The following is a 24,693-nucleotide window of genomic DNA, read 5'->3' as shown; positions in this document are numbered from 1 at the left end:
TCACTCAGAGTGTCAGTACTGGTCTTACTTCGAGTGAGTGAAGGCATCGTCATGGAGGAGGTGAGCGCCGAGGCCGCGGCCATGGCGACCGGCGCCGGAGCTGGAGGCGCGGAGGGCGCGACGATGAAGGTGGTGGCTGCGGTGGACGCGAGCGAGGAGAGCCTGCACGCGCTGTCGTGGGCGCTCGACAACGTCGTCCGGCCCCACCCCGGCGCGTCCGTCGTCGTCCTCCACGTCCAGCATCACGCCGACCACTTCGCCTACCCCGTCGCCGGGCACGGTACCGCCTGTCCCGTACAACAAGCTAGCTGACTAGCTCACACGCGTACGCATACTATACCCACATGACACGCTCATGCTAACTGACCGAGCTTGTGCATGCGGAAGCAGGCCTACAGTACGTCCCGCCCACGGCGGTGGACTCCGTGAGGAAGACGCACGAGGAGAACTCCCGGCGAGTCGTGTCCGTCGCGCTCGACCTCTGCAGGCAGAAGCAGGCGAGCGCCACGGCGGCGGTGGTGGAGGGCGACGCCAAGGAGGCCATCTGCCGCGCCGTGGAGGACATGCACGCCGACCTCCTCGTCCTCGGCAGCCGCGGCCTCGGCATGATCAAGAGGTACGTACTACGTGTAAGTTTACCACGCGTGAGCATCTTAGATATCATCTTGTAGTGCAGAATAAACACTAAACTGGCAAAACCTAAGATCCTCAAGATTTCTGCCGTTTTCAAACAATGTGCGCTGAACTAGCTTAGCTCTTTCTTCAATGTAAAAGAAACTTGCATTGCAAAATATACTGAACTACCCCCAATTTCAAAATTGCAATACTTAATTTCCCCCAATTTCAAAACTTTAATTCTTTGATTTGGTTGGGGTGCGCCAAGCCCAGGCAATAGTGCAACGACTGGGCGACACGTGAGAGCCCCGGCAGCAAGCTACCGTGATGGACTCTCTCCCACAAAAAATAAATTTAATATCGTTGTGAACACTTGGTCCACATATCAGATATTAAACTGATAAGAACAGATACTACACTTGATCTTAGCCAAAAGGCCGAGAAAGGTATGAGTTGCAGTGTTCAGCTAGGTCTGCTTTTATAGCCATCCTTCCTCTGCGCTGCTTCTCCGTCCGCGATGTGGTACTAAACGTGCTAGCTTCACTTCTGATATCCCGCAATACCAGCCACCTGAACCCGCTGCTTGTTTGGGCCGAAACTGAGAGCCCGTAGCAGGCCTTACCGAGCCACGTCATGGGCTATACTATTCCTGTTCCTTTTTCGTTTCCCCTTGCAGCTTGCCTCCTCTTCTGCTTTTCTCTTTGCGCCTTCCCATTTTATCCTGGTAGTATATTGAAATGCATGGCTGAAAGATATGCAATACTAGTAGTTTTTTTCTCAGGATAAAATGGCTAAAAAAATCTAATAAAACACACAGTTGTTTTGTAGTTTTTCATGTTTCTTTGCTATGAGAGCAAACCTTTATTATCGAGACAGTAGTCATGTAGAATTCCATTGATCATCAAGCCACGCCTTGACACTGTGCTGGTGGTGTGTTGCAGGGCGTTGCTGGGCAGCGTGAGCGACTACCTCGCCCACCACGCGTGCTGCCCCGTTCTCATCGTCAAGCCGCCCAACAAAGCGCACCACAAGTGAAGCTCCAACTCTGCTGCTGTCGACTGAATGTCTAAAGTGCATCGTGCTTCCAATAAAGATGTGATGGAGCTCATGTGCAGTGCTCTGTGTACATAGAAAGTAGTGAATAAACTGTTGTTTGGCCGCAGGCACTTGTTGAAAAGTTTAATCTTGGTAAGTGCAGCTGTTAAAGTGCAGCTGTTCCGATGCATACATTGCCAATTTGCCATGGACGTCCTGTTCCTTGAAATGCAGAGTGCGCTGATGCTGCTGAGAAACAGGCACATCTCCAAGAGTTCGGTTCACCTAATACACGGCCAATGCAAGATCTATTGAAGACAAATGCTCCAGAATTCGCTCTAAAAAACTATTCAGAATTCCTATTCATAATGCAGAGCATGAATGATCGTCGAAGCGTTACTAAGCAAGCATGATTTTTTTCAAACAAGCATGTTTTCTTCTTCGAAATGGCAGGATTCCTGCATTCATTAAGAAGAAAAGAGCTGCTCGATTAATTAGGAAAAATCGGGCGAAAACCAGTTGCCTAGTTAATTCTAGAAAACCGAGCAAAGAAAAGAGCTGCTCGATTAATTAGGAAAAATCGGGCGAAAACCAGTTGCCTAGTTAATTCTAGAAAACCGAGCAAAAAACCGTCACAAACGCTAAGCGGCACACACAATATATCCCATACACACCACTTCAAAAAGGGTCTCGTCGAAACGGTACGCATGCGCCATCGTCATTACTCATTCCTTACTCCTTCCTTAGAGGTGTCACCGTCATCCCTAAACTCTAAGCATATTTCTTTTTAAATGGATGCAAAAGTTTCGCCTCTGTCTATCTCTACTCCTAATGGAGCAGTTGGTGAATAGTCCGCCGGTTATTTTTCACTGGTTTTATTTCGTCTCTCCTCCCACTTTCGTCTGGGTTTTTTTCGTCCCTCCTCCCACCTCCCTATCGACGTTAGTTTCTTATTCACCGGTTTTTTCCTCCGCTTTATTTTCATCTCACCTCCCACCACCACCCCACGTTAATTTTTTTCTTCACACTTAAAACCGAATCATGTCTGATACTTCTTCCATTTATTCATGCTCGATCTGGCAGGTGTCAATTCAATTTAATCATGTAAATATTTGATAATTAAGAATTCAAAAATAATACCATATACAGAAGATCACCTTCCAAACAAATCACCTCCCTCTCCGATTTATTTCTCCCACCGATCTCCTTCCATACTAATAAAGTACGCAATATATTCCTAACGAAGAGAGAAAATAAAAAAAGAAGCCCCCACCCGCACGACCCCTTCCACGCCTCCAGTGCGCCGCCACCCGCCACCACGTTGTTGCGCGCCACCCCCCACCTCCAGTGCGTCGCCTCCAGTGCCCCACCACCCACCGCCACGCTGCTGCGCACCGCCGGGCGCGGCGACGGCGATCTCCGGCCAGATCCGGCTGAGGAGGCGAGTAGGAGTCGGATCCTATTTAGGGGACGGTGTGGAGATGATCTAGGAGGCGCGGGAGGAGGTCCAGTGGCGGGGCTTGAACTCCAAGTTCTTAGCGGCGGCGTTCCTCGCCGGTTCTGAGCGAGCGAGCTCCGATAGATTCTGCGTCTTGCGGCGATGGTCGTGTTATCTCTGCAGTGGCAGTGGCGAGTCGGCGACACACAGCTGGCGCCGCGCTCCGTAGGTCAGATTCTCTCATCCCTCACCCTAGGATACCCTGATCTCTCTCTCTCTCTCTCTCTCTCTGTGTGTGTGCAAGGGATCTTAATTAATTGTTTGCTTGGAGTTTAGGATCCAAGTACGCCCCTCTCTATGGTATTCACTGATTTCTTGGAGCAGCAACGTGTTGTTGGAGTTGCCGAAGCATTAGATCGAAGGAAAGATGACAATGAAGGACACACAGAGGAGTGTGAGCGGTGATGGCAGCAAGGTTACCGGCAGGTATGCATGCATTAGCTGACTGTACAGTGTTCCTGTGTGATGCTATTGGTTTTAACATTTGTACTGTGATGCCACTGGCAGTTTAAATAAATCTGCTATCATTTGGGATGTGAGTTGTCACAACTTGCTGTGCTCTGGTGTTCGGCTCAAAATTGCTTTTGGGAATGATTCCTCTGAATAGACTACTTATGCTTGATATTTTACTTTTGTTATTTCTATTTGTAACTCAATTTTGGTATCCTGTCAAATTAACAATATTTTTTCTGGATATGGTAGTTGAGAATAGTTATGGTATATGGCGGAGTTAGTCCATCCTCACCAATGACTCTTCCTCAGGGATTTGCTGAACTAGAGTTAGTAATGGGGGTATTGCAGACTGTTTTGAATTATGGGGCTATTGCAGATTTTAGAAGCTGAATTAAATTTTTGTGCAATTGGAAAAGGTGTATACAACTTGAATTTATTAGGTAGTATAGGAGAGATATGAAATTTTAAAAGTGTCAGTCAGATTTGTGTGTTGTTTTGGGTAGTATTCACTTTTGTTCTATCTTAGAGGCCAATAATGCACATGTGATATTATCTACATTATTCAGTTTATACGGCTTCCATATTCCAATGGTTGTATTTTGCTAAATTGCCCATCTACTTACTGGAATTCTCACAAATAGAAGTGCAGTCAGAAGGTAAAAAGGATGGTATGATATGTCTCCATTCACATGGTACTGAACTGTGAGTGATGCTTTGTGTTATTCTGCAGACTTGAATTTAGTTTCTATGGTTTTCTCTTTCTATTCATAGACGAGAGTACAGTCTGAAGGGAAAAAATGGTATGCTCTCAAGTCTCAAGGGTGTGCAAGAACAGTGAGATTTATATTACTGAACATATTGTTAACAATTTGTTATTTTGCAGACTTGCTCTCAGTTTTTATTCTTGGCAGGTGATTCTTCATGATAATTTTTCGTAGAGGAACATTTTTGGTAAGCGTATTGTAATATTGACTCCCACCTTTTTATTTACATGTAAAGATAACCAATTGGAAATTTTAAATTTTAAATGTACATTTAACTTGTGAAATAACATCATGTCGTTCAGATAATTTGATTTCCCTCTATGATATTCTTTGGCTTTAGTATATCTTAGGACAAAGTTGTCAGAAGTTCTATGCTTCATAACCTAAACATAATCTTCTTTTTGTTATTTGACTTGCATCATGATGTGTGCCCATATGTTCCCCTGTCGCTTAAAAAAATTAACGCCCGATGCAACACACGTGCATATACCTATCATGACAAATAAACCTCATCATGAAAGCATTTATGTACCTATTTAATTTGCGATGGCAGGGTGGCGCCGGGAACGGGGATCGGTGGTGCCGGTGTCGGTGTTGCGGTACAAGGCAGGATGCAGGACAGGACGGCCATCCGTGTGAGGCAGTCGGCGGCGAGGGTTTGTGGCATCAGGAGGAGCGCCCGCGACACCTCCAGATTCAAGGTGTTGGCCCAAGACCACCGAAGAGGGAAGATATGTGGTTAGTATTTCCAGAGGGAAAAAAAAGAGAAGAAGAACAAGAACGACGACCATCTCGGGTTCCAGGTACGATGGAGCCGGCAGCGAAGCGCATGGCGCTTGCAAACATGATACTGTGATAGTGGATGACGCCGATACCCTCAACTACGGCATCTGCTACCTCCCTCTCAAGCCACCAGTCTTCCAAGTGCGTACGCTCGTCGTTCATGCTAGGCTGATCCATCACAAGTTTGTGTACCAATAACACTGGAACGTCATTTCTGCTCGGGTGCAGTGTGGCTTCGGTCATACCATATGCTCGCGGTGCCGTGACAAGATGATGGCTGCAAGGAGGTGCCATGTGTATCACGTCCGGTTGACCAGCGGCTATAACTGGAACATCGCACTGGAGAGGCTAATGGAGTCCATCCAGGTGCCGTGCGCCAACGCCGCCCACTGCTGCACCGCCACGCCGGCCTACTACGACCACCCCCCTCCACCACCACCTCAAGGCGTCCCCTCAGGTTGTCGTGCTATTGCCCGCAGGCGGACTGCGGTTTCGCTTGCTCCACGGCGGCGCTCCTGGACCACTTCGCCGACGTGCACGGGTGGTCGTGCACGACTGAGCTTCGGGCCTGGGTGTGCGTCGAGGTCCAGCTCTGTGACGGCTTCAAAGCCTTCTCGACCCGTGCCAGAGGCCGGTAGTACCTGTTCCTGCTGAACATGGCGTTGAACCCGTTTGGCAGAGCGGTCTCCGTGCTCTCACTGCATCCTTGGATGTTGTCGACGGCGCCATGTTCTTTGAATTTTGAAGCCAGACTCAGGTACTGCTGCAATATCAACCACCGCGGCGACATGTGCCTCGGCCATAACCATGAAACTACGTTTAAAGTAGGGTGTACTGTTCTCTCCGGTGGGTTGTCGAGCTCTGAGTACTCTTCCTGGTTATTCCTGGACAAATACGTCCATCCACATGACATCCGTACTATCATGGTCAGTTTCGACGTAGTACGTGTTTCCAAAGAACTATCATTATGTTGTATTAACAAATCTGACTTTCTTTCTTTTTCATATTGTGCAGGATTCAGATTTATGACGAGGACACAAGCAAATTTATAGCATACGTTGTGATGATACAAGAGAAGTAAGCATAGATGCGTATTTTGTTCAATGTGATGATACATGGGAGAGCTCGGCCTATGCTGCCAACTGATCTGCGGCGGCGCAGAAGGAGATTTCAAAAGCAGGGCAAGCGAGAGTGACTGTTCTATTGATGGTCAGAGGAAGGGCTTGGCAAGAGAGATTGAGGGAGCTCTACTACCTCGATCTTGGCATAGAACCTGATGGCATCATGCCCAAGTAAGATTCTTCTATGTTTCAACTCTGGCACTCGTTGGTCTTTTACTATCAGAGCTTACAAAATCTTAGATGCTGCCTACAAAAGGCTGAGATACAATATTTTGATTGCAGATTGTATATTCTTCACTAATATGCAAAGACTAAGTGAGAGACACAATGTTTTGATTGCAGTCTTGCAGACAACATCTTGTTCAGCAAGTAGATGCCTTCATATGCATGTATATCCTGACTGGATTGTAAGCCATTATCGAAATTTACTGGTATTGAAACAGAATGGCATATGCTCTTAATCTCCCTTTAATCTCAAAATCTACCAGTAGGTTATAACATACATCTTAGAGATTTTAATGATATGTATTGACCTGCAAGTCTTAACTTTTAATGATATTTTTTAGTACATTGTTCACCTTTTAGTCAACTTCCTTATGGATGTATTTCAAATACAACTTTCCATGTAGTCAACCTTAAATATTAATTTATTGGAACCATTTAGATTAATTACAAGAAGTAGTCATTATATTTCTACATAGGTTGAAGTGAAGCAAATAAACAAGGGTTATTTAAATCTATGCCCCTTGTCACTTAGTTGTGCTCACTTTTCCCCATTCGTTAACTTTTTACTCACTTTTCCCCATGACTCAAAAATTTTACCTTCACATTTTCCTCACTTTTGCCCCTGAAAAGTTGCTCAAAACCAAGGCAAAATGAGCGAGTGGGGAAAACTGAGCACAACTAAGGAATTGAGGGCATAGATGGAATAATCTCAATAAACAATTATCCTATTTAATTCATGTAAAGTTCATATTTGTCATTACTAATGGAGGTGGCACCTTCAAACATGAGAAATTATGCAGTATATCCATTTTATTTTGTATCTAGCATTGTTGCTTACAGTGTAGGTTTTTTTGGGTCTTATGTGGGTGTATGATTTATTGCAGTATAGTAAACATAACTGAATGTGTGATTTATATTCACTTTTCTTCCTTCATGCTTTCCGTTTCTTCTCTCTCTCTCTCTGTGTGTGTTTGTGTTATGCTAGATGGCTCATCCTCATCGTTTGGATTTCTCAAATTGATGCCTTATTTTGTATCTCTTAGTTCAGGGACACACCTATTTTGAAGTACAACAGGTGAATTTAATTTTGAGGAATATCAAGAAAAAATAATACACGCTCCTGAGTTTACCCATGCAATTTAGGGTGCGTTTGGAAGCCAAAGTATTTTTGTGGTTTTTTAGAAATACTGTGGTTTTCGAGAAAACTTTGGTATTCAATACTTTGAGTCGTTTGGATGAAAAAAATACTGCAGTTCGACAAACCATGGTATCTCTAAAACTGTGGTAATTTTGTTGTATATAAAAAAGAGGCCATGCCCTCTTTTTTTTAAAACCAAGAAAGTGCTGGCTGCTTGGTCTCTCTTGTGTCCAACTTCTGGCCATCAACCAGTGATGCATAAATCGATAGCTAGCTGGACGTACACATACACGAGCTGCAAACGTCGACCTTCAGCGCATGTGTTATCACGGTCTTTGATGGATCACAAGAGATAACTCTACTACAGATCCTAGCATCTAGGAGAACATGCTCGTGCAAGGTTGAGTACAAGCTGATCCCTGAGTGTAGCTGAATATGCATGCAACAACGTAACAGTCGATGCAAATCAAAGAAATCTGAGAAAAACAGTCACTTGCCAAACACCTCGGCAGTTTTATCAAAACTGAGACAAACTATGACTTTTAGAAACTGAAGTATTTATTGCCCATGTATTGAAATACTTAGGTTTTGGAATACCATGGTTTTGAAAAAACGTCGTTGCCAAACTAGGCCGCATTATTTAAAACCTACAATGTCCATTTCCTCTAATTATTTCATAGATCTTACATTAGTATCTTAGGCTCTGGCTTGAGGTTCGTGTTGGTATGTGGAACAAATTGGTTGCCAACCTGGGATATGAGGAAAATTGCTTTTGTAGACAGGACCAGTGAGATGGATGGCTTATTTACTGATTTTGTGCTTTGATCTGCTTTGGATTTCCTCCCCTGACTTGCTCTTCCTGTGTAGCTCAACGCTGCATCGCTCGGTTCGTTTGCTTGCTTCCTTTGCTTGGCTCAGGGAGGAGAAGGCCAGGACTAGCGACAAGAACCTAAGGGTCTTGCGTCACGGCCTTTGCCCAGAAGGCGAAGAACCAAAACTAAATTCTTTGTTTTTAACTTCCAAAAAATTACATGGTACATAACTATTATTAGACTTTAGATCTCAACCATTGTAATCTAGATCAATTGATCTTTGCCAAGCTTTTTTTGATATGTATACTACAAATCTATTTTCCAATCTAAGTACATAAAGTTTTCTTTTAGAGAGCTGAGTAAGTTATAAGAAAGAAGCAGGAGTCTGACTTCTCTTTTTGGTATTGAACATAATCACATGTGTTTTGATTGGACTCTTCCTTAGGGTCTTCTTTTTTTATTTGGGTTCTTTTTTTAGTCTACCATAAGATGGTTACCAAAACCTTGTGGTTGTCGTATTACGCAACTAAGTTTTTTAATAGAAAGGCATTGATCTATCTGTATTTTTTTCAGAATGATATGTGACATGTTAAACTATTTATACATGGTAATATTTATAAGTAACGCTACCTTTTTAAATCTCATATGTTAATATGTGAAATTTATGGTTCAGATATTTTAATCTATGTGGTCAAACGCGATGGCTTGTTTGCCTTTTGTTTGAAGTATTTAACACTCCAAATATATGACATGTTAAACTATTTGCTCCGTATGTAGTCCGTGCAAAACTGTTGTATATTCTTACACTTTATTTTATTTTGTGCATCAGATGAGTCAGTATAGGTCATTGAATTACATTTTTTATCTAAATACATTGCAATTAAAGTGGAATTCAATTTTTCTACACATCTGAAATTTGACATGCATTATGTTTATATACGCAATAAGTAAGTTTTTAAAAAGCCCATGCCAATTGAGTAAGTCTTATTGGCGGGGAAAATAGGCTATGTGTGTGTGTTAGAGAGAGAGAGGGAGAGAGTGAGGAAGAGGGAGGGGGGAGAGAGTGTGTGTGGTCCACGCCCAGCACCGCGTCGACCACTTCGCCTACCCCGGCGCGTCCGTCGTCGTCGTCCACGCCCAGCACCGCGTCGACCACTTCGCCTACCCCGGCGCGTCCGTCGTCGTCGTCCACGCCCAGCACCGCGTCGACCACTTCGCCTACCCCGGCGCGTCCGTCGTCGTCGTCCACGCCCAGCACCGCGTCGACCACTTCGCCTACCCCGGCGCGTCCGTCGTCGTCGTCCACGCCCAGCACCGCGTCGACCACTTCGCCTACCCCGGCGCGTCCGTCGTCGTCGTCCACGCCCAGCACCGCGTCGACCACTTCGCCTACCCCGGCGCGTCCGTCGTCGTCGTCCACGCCCAGCACCGCGTCGACCACTTCGCCTACCCCGGCGCGTCCGTCGTCGTCGTCCACGCCCAGCACCGCGTCGACCACTTCGCCTACCCCGGCGCCGCCCACGGTACGGTGCACAATCTCGCGCGCGCACCAACCGCGTGAACTCCTCCCTGACACACTTTTTGTGCGTGACGCGATCGTGCCGTAGCAGGCCTGGCCTACGCCCCGCCCACGGCGTTGGACTCCATGAGGAGGGCGCAGGAGGAGAACTCGCGGAAGGCGGTGGCCCGCGCGCTGGACGTGTGCAGGCAGAAGCAGGCGAGCGCCACGGCGGCGGTGGTGGAGGGCGACCCCAAGGAGGCCATCTGCCAGGCCGTGGAGGACATGCGCGCCGACCTGCTCGTCCTCGGCAGCCGCGGCCTCGGCATGGTCAAGAGGTACGTACGCGCCCATCGCCATGGCCTTCCACATCGAGCTATCACTACCGACTGACGTGAGCGGCTGTGCTAAATCAATCGTGTTTTTGTGACTCTGTGCAGGGCGTTGCTAGGCAGCGTGAGCGACTACCTCGCCCATCACGCGTGTTGCCCCGTTCTCATCGTCAAGCCACCCAACAAGGCGCACCACAAGTGAAGAAGCTCTACACAGGCTACCTTTTTGGCTCGTTTGTCAACTACTCCCTCCGTTCGGAATTACTTGTCACGGAAATAGATGTATCTAGACGTATTTTAGTTCTAGATACATCCATTTTCGAGACAAGTAATTCCGAACGGACGGAGTAGTACTAGTAGCACTGGCTTGTTAGCGACTTGTGCTTCCAATAAAGATGTAGCGATGGAGCTCCCGTGTATAGCCGTGTAGTATGTTCGGTAGGCTCCATCATGTGTATGTAGCATGTTCAGAAGTTCAATCTCAATCGTGTAGTTGTCCCAGGAAAGTGGTAACGTTGTGACGAACCGTGGTGCCCCTTCAAGGCAATGGGGGCTCAAAACAGGTAGATTACAATTGCGAAGAATCTGGTTCACCTAATACGTGAGAGTACACATATGTATCAAACAAAAATGTTACGTGCTAAATTCGTGTTTACCAGACTGAAAGATGCATCATGCGAGAGTATCCATAGGACGAACATCGCTGTCCCATCTCGACAAGCGCCACAGGCAGCCTCCTCAGAAGGCTAAATGGAGGCGCCATCGCTCCGATCCCAGCCACCAAGTCTGTCCACCGGGTCATAGTTCGTGAACAGCCGGAACACATTCCCCAGTTTGTTCGAGTGCTGGGGCTTGAAACCGCAGGGGCGCACGTTTAGGAGCTCCAGCGCGTGGTCCTTCTGAACTTCGCCTGGCAGAAGAAGTTGAAGTCATATGCATTAGAGAACAAACGAATTATTCGGAAAGACAAATTTCGGTACACATTGTTATCTCACAGAACAACACTAGTAATGTTCCCAGCAAAGTTACAATCACGCTTACGAGGCATCACGGGTTCTTAAATTGTAAACTAGTGAGGATTACACATTCTGATGCTAACACACGTAAGTATACGATTGCATACAATTTTTAAGAGAGACCATTTGCATACAAGAAGAGGCACATCATGTAAGGTTTCGAAAGATGAAAATAAACTGCTGAAGTTGTGCTAAAATGCCACAGTACTTGCAAGTTGCAACTACACTCGATCTACCGAGATGTAATACGGACTGTTCAAGCTTTTTTCCCCATGAATACACAAAAGCTTTGTGTATCATTGCATTGATAAAGAGGAGTTTCACATAGGTCGTGTTACAAAGCAAAGTGGGTTTGGTTTGTTGACAACCACACCCCCAACCTACGAACGCCTATGGCTATTCTCCTGGTACGACGAATGTTAAAAGTCTTGTGAGAAGTAATAGCATGGATTGTTGATAGTAATAGGTGATACCCGAAATCATACTGTTTTCCATTGATTGCAAAACAAAATCCAACCCGGAAGCACATACAATCGGCACCCCTTTTACAATGCCATGAAGTACTATCAAGCAAGAACAGATGCATCGGATTCTAGTTAGATCCAAGACGACGCTGATCCAAGGGTTCAGTTGACTTGAATTACCTGTGAGTAACAGCAGGAATGAGCCTTCAGGCTGCGCGAGGAAGGAGACCGTCTTGGCAACCTTCTCCAAGCACTCCTGACTCTGCACCAACAACGAATCACCACAATTCAATCAAATCTGGATTTCTGTGCTCAAGAACGAAGTATAAATCAAAGGAGGCAATCTATGGTGGAAAGCATACCAGGTAAGGAGGGTCCGCGACGACGATGCTGAAGGCGTGCTTCATGGCGGGCGGCAGCGCCTCCGGCTGGTTGTAGTCGTAGAAGGCGAAGTCGTCGCCGTACTGCCCGAACCGCTCGTCGTACTCGAGCAGCCGCGCGGGCACATCCGGGCTGCTCTTCCGGAGGTAGGCGTAGAGCGTGGGGCAGGCGACGCAGGCCACGGCGGCACCGGCGCCGCCGGCAGGCAGGCCGGAGGCGAGGCGGGCGACCTCCTCGGCCAGCCCCCGCGCGGTGCCCTCGTCGTACCAGAACTGGCTCAGCCGCCAGTCCTCCGCGACCAGCTCCACCCCTTCTCCTTCCCCCTTTTCCCCTTCGTCCCGCTCCTGCCGTCGCTGCTCCTCCAGGAACTCCCGCAGCGCCCCCGCCGCCGCCGCGCTCAGCTGCGGCCGCTCGTCGTCGTCTTCCTCCTCCTCCTCCCCGGCCTCCCGCCCCGGTCTCCCCTCCTCCTCCGCGCCGCCCGCCATAGTTTTCTCTGCTCTCTTGCCGAGCTGGAGAGGAGGCGGCGCGCCAGGGAAGCTCTCACGGAGCAAACACAGTCGGCTCAGGGCCGGTTTCTGGGCCTCGGTGGACGCGGGCCGAGACGTCGGGGCCTCGGTGGACGCGGGCCGAGACGTCGGGGCCTCGGTTGATGCGGGCCGAGACGTCGGGGCCCAGTGGAGCGGGAGCAGGGGAAAATAAAAGCAGAGAGTGGCAATGGAATCGCAGGGGGGGACTGTGAGGGAAGCGAGGGGGGAGGTGGTGCGCCTGCCTGCGCCTCCGTTCCCGGTCGGGCGAGCTGCGAAACCCCAATCGCCTCCGCATCTCCCGTCCTCCTCCCGGCGGCGCCGTCCTCAGTGCGCGCCGCGGCGGCCAGCGAGCCACCGGGCCGAGGGAGGAGAAGGGCGGCGGTTGCTGCGTTGGCCGCTCGCTTCCCGAGGTAGCATTCGCGCTCGCCCTCCGCTCGCCGGCTCCCGTCCCGCGCGCGACCACGGCAGATCGACCCGCGAGCTCGCCTTGGACGCGCCTGCTCCGTGCGGTGAGGAGGGGGCGCTGACCGGCGCGGCGGTTGCTTCTCGTGGAAGCTTCGGGGGGCGCGGCACGGCCCGATCCGGTTTGGTCTGGGAGCAGGCGGCGGCAATGTCGGCCGCGGGGGAGGACATAGTGCAGCACCTCTCGTCGAATTCCAACCCGTCCTCGTCCAAGCTCGCCAAGCTCGAGGCGCGCATGGCCGGCAAGGCCGTCTCGGTGCCGCCCCCGTCGCCGCCGCACCACCCGGTGGTCTCCGCCGCCTCGGCCCCCACCTTCATGGACCAGGAGGAGCTGCCCGAGTCCTCCTCCTCTTCGGATGATGATGTCAGCCCTAAACCTCCTACTCCCTCTGTTCTTTCTCCTCCCCTTTTACTGCTCTAGTATTACATAAACATAATGTTTATCTACCTTCGATTACCTTGCCTGTATATTACCTATGCTGCTGCAATCATCCTGGTTAGAACTATTTGTAATGTCTCTATTGGTAAACCTGTATTGTAGCTAATTACAGGTTACTGATATTCCCATTCCTAATTTCATTTCATCTAACCTAGACTAATGTTTGCTGTATTTGCTCACCAGAATGGCGAGGAGTTCTTGATACAGAAGAACACACTGAAGCGTCCGAGATCCCCGGACGATGACCACGGCCTAGCTCTTGGAAATTTTGAGGTGTGATCTTCTAACATTAATTGACTAGAATTAAACACGGACAGTTCTATTCTGCACTTGCTTTCCGTTCCTTGTAGTAAAAATTCTGTCTGGTGCACTCTTTCATGATTGTGAATTCCAGGGATCAGCTAATGCGGCAGCAAAAGTATTAGATGTCGCGGACGCACGACTGCCTTCGGAAAACCCAAGCAGAAAAAAGCAAGGCCGTGGAAGGGGACGTGGTGGAACAGGCCGAGGGCGTGGCTCAAAGACGGTTGATCAAACACGCCATACTTCGGCTTCCTCAGTAACTGCATCAAATGGTCAACATGACAAATTAAACAACATGGTATGCTGTGCAATTTTATTCTCAAGATCTTGACCGATCTTCTAGCTTTTAACCCATCAACGGGCAGTGGTGGGTAATGACTATCTTGCACTTGAATAGATCACGTCATTGCCTGCGCTCTTCTGGAAGAACCCTTTTAAGGCCATTGATCGATGCAAAAAATAATTATCACAGTGTAGAAATTCCTACAGCTTAGTTTGGTATTGATCAAATTATTAGATGTATTAACATTGTTGAGGAAATCCATAACTGGTAGCTGCTTGGTTGGCTGGCGAGTAGGGGATTAATAGACTAATCAGCAGGTTAGTCGGCAAGTTAATCAATTAATCAGCTACTCGGTGACCCTAGGAGTAGGGATTAATCGGCAAATTAACTGGTTAATCGGATGAATTCTTGAACAGGGTGTATCAATGATAAAGAACAACTAGCTTCTCCGATGCGGATAAAATATATCAATTGGAGAATGTTGAAATAGAGCCATTATATTTTTGCTCAGTTGGGGTGCGAATTGCTGAAATAGGCCACATCGCACAATAAGCACTTCAGCAATTGAGTTTTACTAACTGATGCAACTTATATTGACAAATAAGGTTCATGTTGCATAACATATTAAAATTCCACATTAGGGCATCACTCCATCATCACTTCACCAGGGATCTGGTAATCTTGTAGACTGGAATAAAATTGATTAAATGGCTGCAATCCTTGGCTCTATGATAATCTCCTAAAGGACTGTACATTCCGTGATCAAGTGATACAAGGCTTGGCGATATCGACGCATTTGAGGGCTTCATTTGTTGTAATCTCATACACATATGTATACAATACCAGTACGCTATTTCCTTATCTGCTAAATTACCAGCTTACATACCATTTACTCCACAGGATTCCCGAACAAGTGTTCTACCTGGGAATGATGACAGGACTGCTTTACACGTAAGACTTATTTATTTGCACCACTTCCAATGAGATGCACACATCTTGGTTTGATAATGCTAATGCATCCTTTTATTTTCCTTACATACCATTTCCTGCCTGCTTCCGAATGTGTGTGGGCTTAGCTTGTACATACACTTGAAAATACTTCTGAGGGTGTTCGTACATGCATCCAGGACCTTTCCTTCAAGAAAAAGTGTCTCTGTTAGTTCAATACTTCCACTTGAGTTTAGCATCTAAGCATCTTAACTAAATAAGTATATTTTTTATGGCTTTCATATATGCATCCAGGCCCTTTCCTTCACGGAAAAGTGTTTCTGTTTGGTTCAGTACTTCTGTCCGAGTCTAGCACCTATAGGCAACTTAACTACATAAAGTAATATGATGTCGTTAAGATATCGTTGTGAAAGCATGTGCAGCTTTGGTGAATACTGTACTGGACAAGCCATATCTCACAGGGAATCAGTCAATCTGAGATACGAAGTATAGTGTACCATACAAACATGTTCTAGGATACTTTCTTTCATTTTCAAATTTAAATCTTAAGCACTCCCAATTGAATAGGAAGAATTATCACTGTTACGTGGTAAAGTTGCATTTTTGGAGGAGGAGCTTAACAAATCGCGTCAAGAAGCAACGGAGTATCGCCAACTTAGTGATAGGTTAGCTAAGGTAAGGATATACTCACTGCAAGCTTTCTTTGATCCCGACTTCCCTAGGTCACTGACTTGTTGCCTTTGCATTATTCTGCCAGGAATTGAAGGATTTCAAGGATCAAGATCAACAAAAGAAATCAAAGGTGTCATTTAGAAACCATTTTTTATTACCAACCATATGTTTTAGCTACCCTTCATTGTTATTTATAGATTGGACCATTTTTGTTCTGAAGGTTTGGAACTTACCACTTAAGCCTATCATTATTGACAAATGAAGGAAACAACTCGCTTCTTGTATATGCAGAGATCCTGAAGTAATAGCCATTATTATAATTATGCAGCATATATGCTTACGTGTCTATTCTCATTGATACAGCAAATGAAGGTCCTGTCTGATCTGCTCATAGCAGTATCAAAAGCAGAAAGGCAAGAAGCACGGATGAAGTTAAAGCAGGAATCTTTCAGACTCGGGAACATTGGTGTTATGAGGTAATCTCTCAATGATCCGAGTTTCAAACACTTAATGAGGAATAAAGGAAGGATATGTCTGGATTTCCTATTACCTAAAGAATAATACTTTGTATATGGGTCGTTGTTATACTGGCATGTATGCTGCGATATTGTCTTCCAGAAATAGGCTTAGTGGCATGACCTGTCAGTTACTTCATATATTCAGTATGCTTTCTAGTATTGGCAACTTCTCTGCAGTTTGGATGTTTTTCTCACTTCTATTTCCTGTTTTGGGTATGGACCATTTATTGCAACCTTTTCTTTGACTGTTCTTTGTCATAACTCAGAGCTGGGACTGTCATATCTGAAACATGGGAGGATGGCCAGGCAATAAAGGACCTTAATGCGCATCTTGTGAGTTTCTGCCGCTCCGTAGATCTGTTTATTTCAATAGACTATTAGGCATAGTATATTCCATTGTAAAAGCTGATCATAATGTTAAGAACTTACTGTGGAATTGTGATCTGGGTGACCTGTCCAGTTGCTGATACCCAACCATTAACAGCTTTACTTCAGAAGGCATACCTGATGCTCTTATTAGACAACTTCTATTTCATTTTGTCTTGTTCGCGATTTTGATGATATATGTGCAGGTCACCCAGATCTTGTTTTTTTTACCTGATGCTCTTAAGTCATTACCATCCTAGCATCTTATAGGACATCTTGATCTTGTTTAGTTGAGCATCATGTTCAAAAGGGAAACTTTGTTGTTCATACTTTATTTTTATTGATCTGGCTTGGCTTGGACATGTAGTTTACATTTCATAAGCTTTGTCTATTAAGGCACATTGCGTAACTTGCAGCTCTGGTCTTTTACATGTTTTGCTCTCATCTATATAATTCCAGTTCTTGACAGTCACATTAACATACCATCCCTTTGTTGAATTGCTCATGTATGTTGGACCTCTATGTAGAAATCATTGCTGGAAACTAAAGAGGCTGTTGAAAGACATCGTAAGTCTCTAAAGAAAAGACAATCATCTGGTAAGAGCTACTCTTTAGAAACAAATATTGTGCTAGCTCAAAAACAAATATTGTGCTAACTCAAATTCTTTATAAGTTGCTGATTGAACTATCTTGCACATTGAAGAAGATTTGATGTATGGGTATATAACTTAAGTTCATTATTTTATACGAGGAAAAACTCTTTCACACAAGCAAGAGATAAACAAACACACATGATACTTTTGTTGTCACTGTTCTACACTCACTGCTTGATGGTCTGCTATTGTGTAGATAAGGGTGACGGGAGTGATGCTGAAAATAGCATGTCCGAGGAAGATTTCCTCTTACAGGATGAGATATGTAAATCTCGGTTAACAAGTATCAAGCGGGTGAGTGGTTTCCTTTACTTGGTTATTAAATACACCCTCTTCCCCTCTTAACCTACTTTCCACAATTGAATTGCAGGAGGAAGAACAGTATCTGCGAGAAAGAGATCGATATGAATTGGAAAAGGGTAGGCTTATACGTGAAATGAAGCGTCTCAGAGATGAGGATGGATCCCGCTTTAATAACTTTCAAATTCTTCACCATCGATATGCTCTGTTAAATCTTCTTGGAAAGGGAGGGTTTAGTGAGGTGTACAAGGTATATTCTTTCTTCAGTTATATATTTCTTTTTAAAAGGAGGCTCTGAACCATTGTTTATCGATAATCCATCTTGAAATACAAATGCATTCTGCGTTAATAAGGTAAAAGAGGTGCTCAACGTTACCATCATTATTTTAGATTTGTCTCTATATATGCTCCTATCAATAGCTTCATTTTGGGTGGACAGGAAGGCTGGGATCCTGGCCTATCCAAAATGGGCTTAAAAGGATAAGAAAGAAGTATGCAAACCTGGTATTTAAATAGTACTCCCTCTGTTCACAAATATAAGATGTTTTGGATATTTTAATATAAACTACTACTTCTGTAAAGAAATATAAGAGCGTTTAGATCACTACTTTAGTGATGTAGATGCTCTTATATTTCTTTACGGGGAGTACATACAAACTGAAATGAATGAACAAACACACTAAAATGCTTCTATATACATCCGAATCAGAAAAAAGTTAGAACATCTTTTAATAGTGAGCGGAGGGAGTAGGTGAATCTATATGGAAACATTGGAGCAACACATCTGGCATTGAATGTTCTTTGGCTTATGTTACATGGGGAAGTCAGTACACCAGGTGCAATGTGGCAGGAGCCAGTGCAAGTGGCTGAGAACTGGATTCAGTTTCCAGCTGCCTATCAGGTCCTAGTCTGTAGTTGGTTAGGGAAGGAATAATTTAGGTAGGTTAATTCAATTAGGGAAGGGAAGAATTAGGTGAGTTAAGATGAGTCTGATTCTTTTTAGGAAGTTGTTAGTTGGCCCAGTCTGTGTATCAGGCAATGCTATAAAAGCATGCCAACAATGAGATATTTCTCTAATTTCTACACTCTTTTCTATCTCCTCCCTATCCATCGACCTCCTACTGAGCTGCTATTTACTCTACTGAAATTCTATCACGGTGCCGTCCAAGCCTTGCAAAGGTGCTTCGTACCACAACTATAACCTTCATTTTCTGATCCTTGCCTGTGGCAACTTAGGCCTTGTTCGGATCTAAGGGAGGAAAACCAAAGGATTGGGAGGAAATGAGGGAAAAGAAAAGGAAACACGGGGTCAAACACAGGAATACATAGACCATGTAGGAACGGCGTAGGTGTTCGGAATGCAGGAAAATGGAGTACAGGGAATCTAGATAAGTTGGTCACACCCGATGATTTTTTCTATGTAAAAAAACTAACATGCTGGTTGAGAGTTTAGGTTAATGGGCCCCACCATGCACTTATCCATCTCATTCTGAACTTGATGTTGGTCCCAATGTGTATGGTTGAGGTGCTCTGCCTTGGGCCAAAGCAGAAAAAAAGATCTGGGAGTGGATTCTTGGTTTTCTTCAAAAGTAAAGGCCTAGAAAACTTTACAAAGGATTGGAAAGCAGCGATTCCTGTGCTCTGAACACAGCTACAGTGAAAAAACCTGTAGGAAACGATTCCTTTCAAGTTTCCTAAACTTTTCCCGTGAAGCGCACAGGTCCTTATGTTCCTCTTATGTTGAAAAATGTAAGGTGTTGTGTTATAAATAAATGCAGGGTATACCATCTTGTACCAGCTTCGATGTTGTATTAATTTTGTTGCCAGAATATTACCTAGTTTTTAGCCTTCCTTTTGTGACGTCATTTCAATGTGTTTTGATATAGCATTCACATCTGATCTGTAGAAATTTGGAGTTTGGTGACACCACAAATAGTAACATGCAACTGTTCCTCTGTGCAGGCTTTTGACTTGGTGGAATACAAGTACGTGGCCTGTAAGCTTCATGGTTTGAATGCTCAGTGGAGTGAGGAGAAAAAGCAAAGCTACATACGGCATGCGATTCGTGAATATAATATCCATAAGACTCTGGTGCATACAAACATTGTCAGGCTATGGGACATATTCGAGATTGATCACAACACATTCTGCACTGTCCTAGAATATTGCAGCGGTATAATGATTTCTTAAATTTCTTTGACATTTTGACTGTCTAAATTTGGTTCTGTCATTTTTGTTTTGCTTGGAGTCTTATGTCACCCTGATGATGCCCATTGCCTCATGTTTCCTTTAGTTTTGTACTCCCTCCGTTCCTAAATATAAGATGTTTTAGTTTTTCTCTATTGTCTCAGATTCGTATGCGTCTAGACACGTTTTAGTGTGTATATTCGCTCATTTTAATCTGTATGTACTCCATATTGCAATATCTAAAACATCTTAATTAGAAACGGAGGGAGTAATACAGAAAATGCTAGTTAGGTTTTGTGCCAGGCATGCATGGTGTAACCCAGATACATATATCTATGATGAACTCTTACGTCATTAAACTTATTCCAGTTTTTACTATTTAGTCATAGTTGCCTCTAGGTGTCCTGGAGTAGACAGCGATATAAGGAACTAAAAGGGACATCTAAACCATGCTTCCAGTGATTTGGTCATGGTTTCTTACAGTTACAGTCCACATTGCCATTTATAATCTTGTAACATATGGATCACCCATACCACATTATGAGCTTAAGAGGTATGGAAAACTGTCATATTTGATCACTGCGCAAAAAGAATACATAATGCTTTGATGATGCCATGGAATTTGAGCTAGATTATTAGCAATTCTAGTGATATCTAATGGAGGCTGAAGTGGTCATTTGTAGTTGCTGAGCATGGCATTGACCCAATGACCTTGGCTTCAGTGCATAGATATCGAAACATGATAGATCATGTCTCATATAGTAGATTGAAGTTTCTACGTTTCTGCTGTTCTCTTCTCGGTAGGCGCACAGTCCATTCTAGTTTTACAGTAGTTATTCATAATGATTTTACTACTGAAATCTAGAACTCTCATATTAGGAGGTTGTGGCATCTAATAATGTTATCTCCTTGCTCATCTTTTACCTAGGCAAGGATCTCGATGCAGTCCTTAAAGCAACGCCAATTCTTCCAGAAAAGGAAGCAAGAATCATAATTGTTCAAGTATTTCAGGGCCTTGTTTATCTTAACAAAAAGGCTCAAAAGATCATCCACTATGACCTCAAACCAGGCAACGTCCTCTTCGACGAAGTTGGTGTTACGAAAGTCACAGACTTTGGCCTTAGCAAGATAGTGGAGGATGACGTTGGGTCTCAGGGAATGGAACTCACTTCTCAGGGAGCTGGAACCTATTGGTGAGCGACTGAGTGCATTCACTTTCCCAGTTGATTTTTACGAGGCCAGATCATGTTTCTGTGGAATGTTTTAGTTGCCGCCATTGATTTGCTGTACCTGTGTACAATTGTATAACCTTCAAAATAAATGCTCCCTCAGATCCATATTACTTGTCGCTCAAACGGATGTATCTAGTGCGTCTATCCGTTTGAGCGACAAGTAATATGGATCGGAGGGAGTACACTATGTAAGCAGGTTGGATTATACATTTAATTCTTGTTCATGTTATTGTGTCTGCTGCACCAATGTTATTTCTTAATGACAGATATTTCTGTTTTAAAAATTCTTTCTTCCTTTTCTGCTTTAATTTTTTTCTTCCTTCTCCAGGTATCTTCCACCAGAATGCTTTGATCTCAGCAGAACACCATTTATTTCATCTAAGGTACTGATATTTGCCAGCATGTTTTACCTTCTAATGTACTCCCGCCATCCCAAAATAAAGTTAGTGCAAAGTTGAGTCACCAGGGATATATTTGCTTTAAATATGCCCTCAGCTGCCAGGGATGCATGTTCACCTGCTACATATTTTAGAACGTCCTTCCTGATACAAGTGTTTGCATCTTGCGTTTTGCACAAGAATGGGAGAAAACTTTGGATTTGGAGTGAGCAAGAGTCCACTAGAGAGAGAGGGCGCTGCTGGCGTGGCCGATTTGCTTGCAGACAGAGGAGACGCAGACGGGGCAGTTGCTGGAGCTTGCCGAAGCTCACTGATTTGGGGGTTGCTGAATCTCCACACGGCAGCTGGACCGGCGGTAGGGGTGGGGTTGGTTGTTGGGAAAAAGAAGGCAGATAGGGGTGACATGGTAGGAACATATAAGGGGAGAGATCTAGCTAGGTGGCACCGTACAAGGGAGCTGGGTGGGAGAGGCTGTGAGTGATGATTTAGAGCTGCTAGGGTTTCTGTTGGGTCATATAGGCCAGGCTGTTGGACCTAATGGGCTGGCTCAGGGATTCCTGTTGGTCCTAATTGGCACATAAGGTTGGAATTTGATGCCGGGGCATAATTTTCTGCCATATAAATATTGTCTATTCTTATTTTCCCTCAAAGCCTATTTGTCGCCATGACGGGTGCTATGTCGACATAGGGCCCTGGGATCGAACTCGACTCAGCGACATGGAATCTTTGGCTGTTGGGAGGCTGGGTAATTGGGTCACCAGACGTGATGAGGATACTGGTCTGCTGGCGGTCAGTGGATTGATATGCCGATTGTCAGTGATAGAGTTAGCTGGGGGTTGCTGCGGAGGGCGGGGTTGCGGAGTATGGCTCCGGCAAACAGTGGTGGAGGTGCCCATCCATGGGTGGTCCGTGGGAGGATGCAACAGTAGGTCTGAACTGGGAAGTGAAAGGTGACACTGAGAGGGGGAAGTGGTCGGGCAGATATGCATTTTTGGACAAAATTGGGGACATGATCCCTAGTTAACCCTCTTCAAGTTTTTAGCTTCCCAAACTTCTGATTTAAATACCCAGTTATGGTAACTGTAGCTTCATTCTGATTGGTGTGTAAACTTGTTGTTGCATTTATGCAGGTGGATGTTTGGTCAGCCGGTGTGATGTTTTATCAGATGCTATATGGGAGGCGTCCTTTTGGCCATGACCAGACCCAAGAGAGAATACTTCGAGAAGATACAATTATCAACGCACGCAAGGTGGAATTCCCTTCGAAGCCAACTGTATCAAACGAAGCAAAGGTATGCTTCCTGTTTGTTCATATGGCATATTTCACCTTCTGAGCCATCACTTGTAGTTCTAGTTATTCCCTTGCTAGATTATGTACATGTGACAGGAGACCACGAGTTTGGTTTCAAGTTTGTTCTGTAGATTGCCATGAATTGTGCAAGGGAATGTTGCTAGTTTGGAAATATTTTGATCTTGGAATACAAATAACCACACATCAAACTTCTGTTGTATTAATGCGAAGCATTATTGCTCCCATCTCTTGTGAGTCAATTTGTGACCTTTTACTTCCAACTTATGCAGGAACTGATACGCCGTTGCTTGACATACAATCAATCGGAGAGGCCAGACGTTCTGTCAATAGCTCAAGATCCTTATCTCTCTTATGCAAAGAGGTAGACACTGCACGTCTGGGCATGACTACACTACAAGACGAAGGATTTTTTGGAGGTTGGGCAGCCACTCCCAAATGGTGTAACTGTACATATTGTACATTTCGGGTTGGTCTCGTAAACTGCGATGACCCAATGTCTGCTCTTTTCAGTTTAGAGGAAGTAGGGCATCGGTTTTGAGGGGCATGCACTTCTCTTGATGCTCTTGTGCCGCCCCTCCTTGCGTAATGGGATGTTTGTTTTTGCTAGCGACCCTGCTGATGGTTCCTTTAAAGGCTGTATTTATTCGTACGGTCCACGAGGGACTGGGCTCTGCCAAACACACATTCATCAGAGATGGGAACCGTCGATGTTCACAAAAACCTTTGTGATGCACTATGTCCGCCCGGATATGTTCGTTCTATCTCGGTTGTCTAAATTGGGTGTGGTCAGTTGAAAGCTTTGATCAACAACTGCTTCCTCAGTTAGGGTTTATTGGACCTCCTTATTCCGGTCAAAGTCCAACCATTAACTGAAGGGTTTTTATCATTTATATGTCACTGGTTATGTCCCACTAAGTTTTGCCACTAGGAATTCGAACTGCTCAAAAATGCCAGCGCTTCAGCTTGAATCTCGTTTGCCATGTTACTGACCAAAATACCTATGGACCAACACAGCTGCTCTCCCTTTATCTCACTATAATAAAGCATGGGTTTCACTTGATCCCAACAGGGTTTTTATTTTCCTCTAAAATCATTCGCTCGCTTACTCTTGACAAGTGGGATTCACACTTATCATTGTGAGATAGAGAAAGTTGACATGTGGGTTCAGGGGTATTTTATAATACATGGTCAATGGGTTTGACCTGACAATAACGATGTCTAATGGCATTTTTGAGCAAACATCTAATGGAAAGATGACATTTTTGAGCTATTTAATGGCATTTATGAGCAAGCATCTCACTTAACGATAACATTTTTGAGCAGTTGTAACTTTTAATGGCAAAGCCGAGTAGTGGGACACAACTAGTGGCATAAATGATAAAAACCCTTAATTTAACTAATGAAATATAAATTATGTGTCACAAGTGGAAATCCTTTTTTGAATACAAATACAAATTCAATAGTATAATTTTCATAGCATATACCTTATATTTCATTAGTCATATAGATAATCAAAGTTTGACCAAAAAATATGAGGGACTTGATAAACATGGATGGAGGAAGTAACTAAATAAGAGTGGTTCATTTGATACTCCATCCGTCCCAAAATAAGTGTCTCAACCAAGTTGAGACACTTATTTTGGGACGGAGGGAGTATACAGTTAGTGTTATTACGTATGTATTTCACCTTTATATGGTTTCGATTTTGCAGCTATTAACAAAATATTTTAGAAGAGACTTATGTGGTTACATTGTTTTATAATGGCCTTGATGCGTAATGTCAACCTAATAATCTCTAATAATCCTAGGGCATGATTATCGGAAAAAAAATCCTAGGGCATGAGGAATACTGCGGCTGGAATGCATGTAGAAGGTATTTTATACATGCGCGAAACTGAGTTTCCTTTAGTTCAAATTAAATGTTTCAACTCTTAAACTTTGAATGTATTTTATGATAT

The 24,693-nt window shown here is 44.7% G+C and overlaps 4 protein-coding genes and 1 non-coding gene across 5 annotated transcripts; 3 read left to right on the top strand and 2 right to left on the bottom strand.

Annotated features, from left to right (window-relative positions):
- The first annotated feature begins 5 nt into the window (after positions 1-5).
- On the top strand, positions 6-1,746 carry LOC119311830 (universal stress protein PHOS34-like). Its single transcript, XM_037587541.1, has 3 exons — positions 6-280; positions 391-616; positions 1,557-1,746. Exons 1-3 carry the CDS (start codon positions 52-54, stop codon positions 1,648-1,650), a joined length of 549 nt encoding a protein of 182 aa, XP_037443438.1. The 5' UTR covers positions 6-51; the 3' UTR covers positions 1,651-1,746.
- LOC119313145 lies at positions 869-1,065 on the bottom strand. The gene has a single exon (XR_005151531.1). It is a non-coding gene; the product is annotated as a U2 spliceosomal RNA (small nuclear RNA).
- Positions 1,747-9,519: 7,773 nt separating the features above from the next.
- Positions 9,520-10,774, top strand: LOC119310213 (universal stress protein PHOS34-like; the record flags this gene model as incomplete). Its single annotated transcript, XM_037586031.1, has 3 exons — positions 9,520-9,967; positions 10,055-10,280; positions 10,383-10,774. Coding segments are annotated over 3 exons (768 nt in total), but the record flags the coding sequence as incomplete, so codon positions are not given.
- A 15-nt stretch (positions 10,775-10,789) lies between these two features.
- On the bottom strand, positions 10,790-12,676 carry LOC119311828 (EEF1A lysine methyltransferase 1-like). Its single transcript, XM_037587540.1, has 3 exons — positions 12,117-12,676; positions 11,935-12,016; positions 10,790-11,184 (listed from the first exon to the last, which is right to left on the bottom strand). The coding sequence occupies exons 1-3, from the start codon at positions 12,618-12,620 to the stop codon at positions 11,021-11,023; spliced, it is 750 nt and encodes a 249-aa protein (XP_037443437.1). The 5' UTR covers positions 12,621-12,676; the 3' UTR covers positions 10,790-11,020.
- A 190-nt stretch (positions 12,677-12,866) lies between these two features.
- LOC119311827 (serine/threonine-protein kinase TOUSLED-like) lies at positions 12,867-23,542 on the top strand. Its single transcript, XM_037587539.1, has 16 exons — positions 12,867-13,488; positions 13,747-13,836; positions 13,958-14,164; positions 15,050-15,100; positions 15,665-15,772; positions 15,855-15,899; positions 16,133-16,245; positions 16,554-16,620; positions 17,181-17,250; positions 17,503-17,600; positions 17,677-17,856; positions 19,569-19,779; positions 20,722-20,986; positions 21,354-21,408; positions 22,554-22,715; positions 23,005-23,542. Exons 1-16 carry the CDS (start codon positions 13,273-13,275, stop codon positions 23,098-23,100), a joined length of 2,034 nt encoding a protein of 677 aa, XP_037443436.1. The 5' UTR covers positions 12,867-13,272; the 3' UTR covers positions 23,101-23,542.
- Positions 23,543-24,693: the final 1,151 nt, after the last annotated feature.

This window comes from Triticum dicoccoides, chromosome 5B (assembly GCF_002162155.2).
Source record: "Triticum dicoccoides isolate Atlit2015 ecotype Zavitan chromosome 5B, WEW_v2.0, whole genome shotgun sequence".
NCBI lineage: Eukaryota > Viridiplantae > Streptophyta > Magnoliopsida > Poales > Poaceae > Triticum > Triticum dicoccoides.
This window is presented reverse-complemented; position numbering and strand designations above follow the sequence as displayed.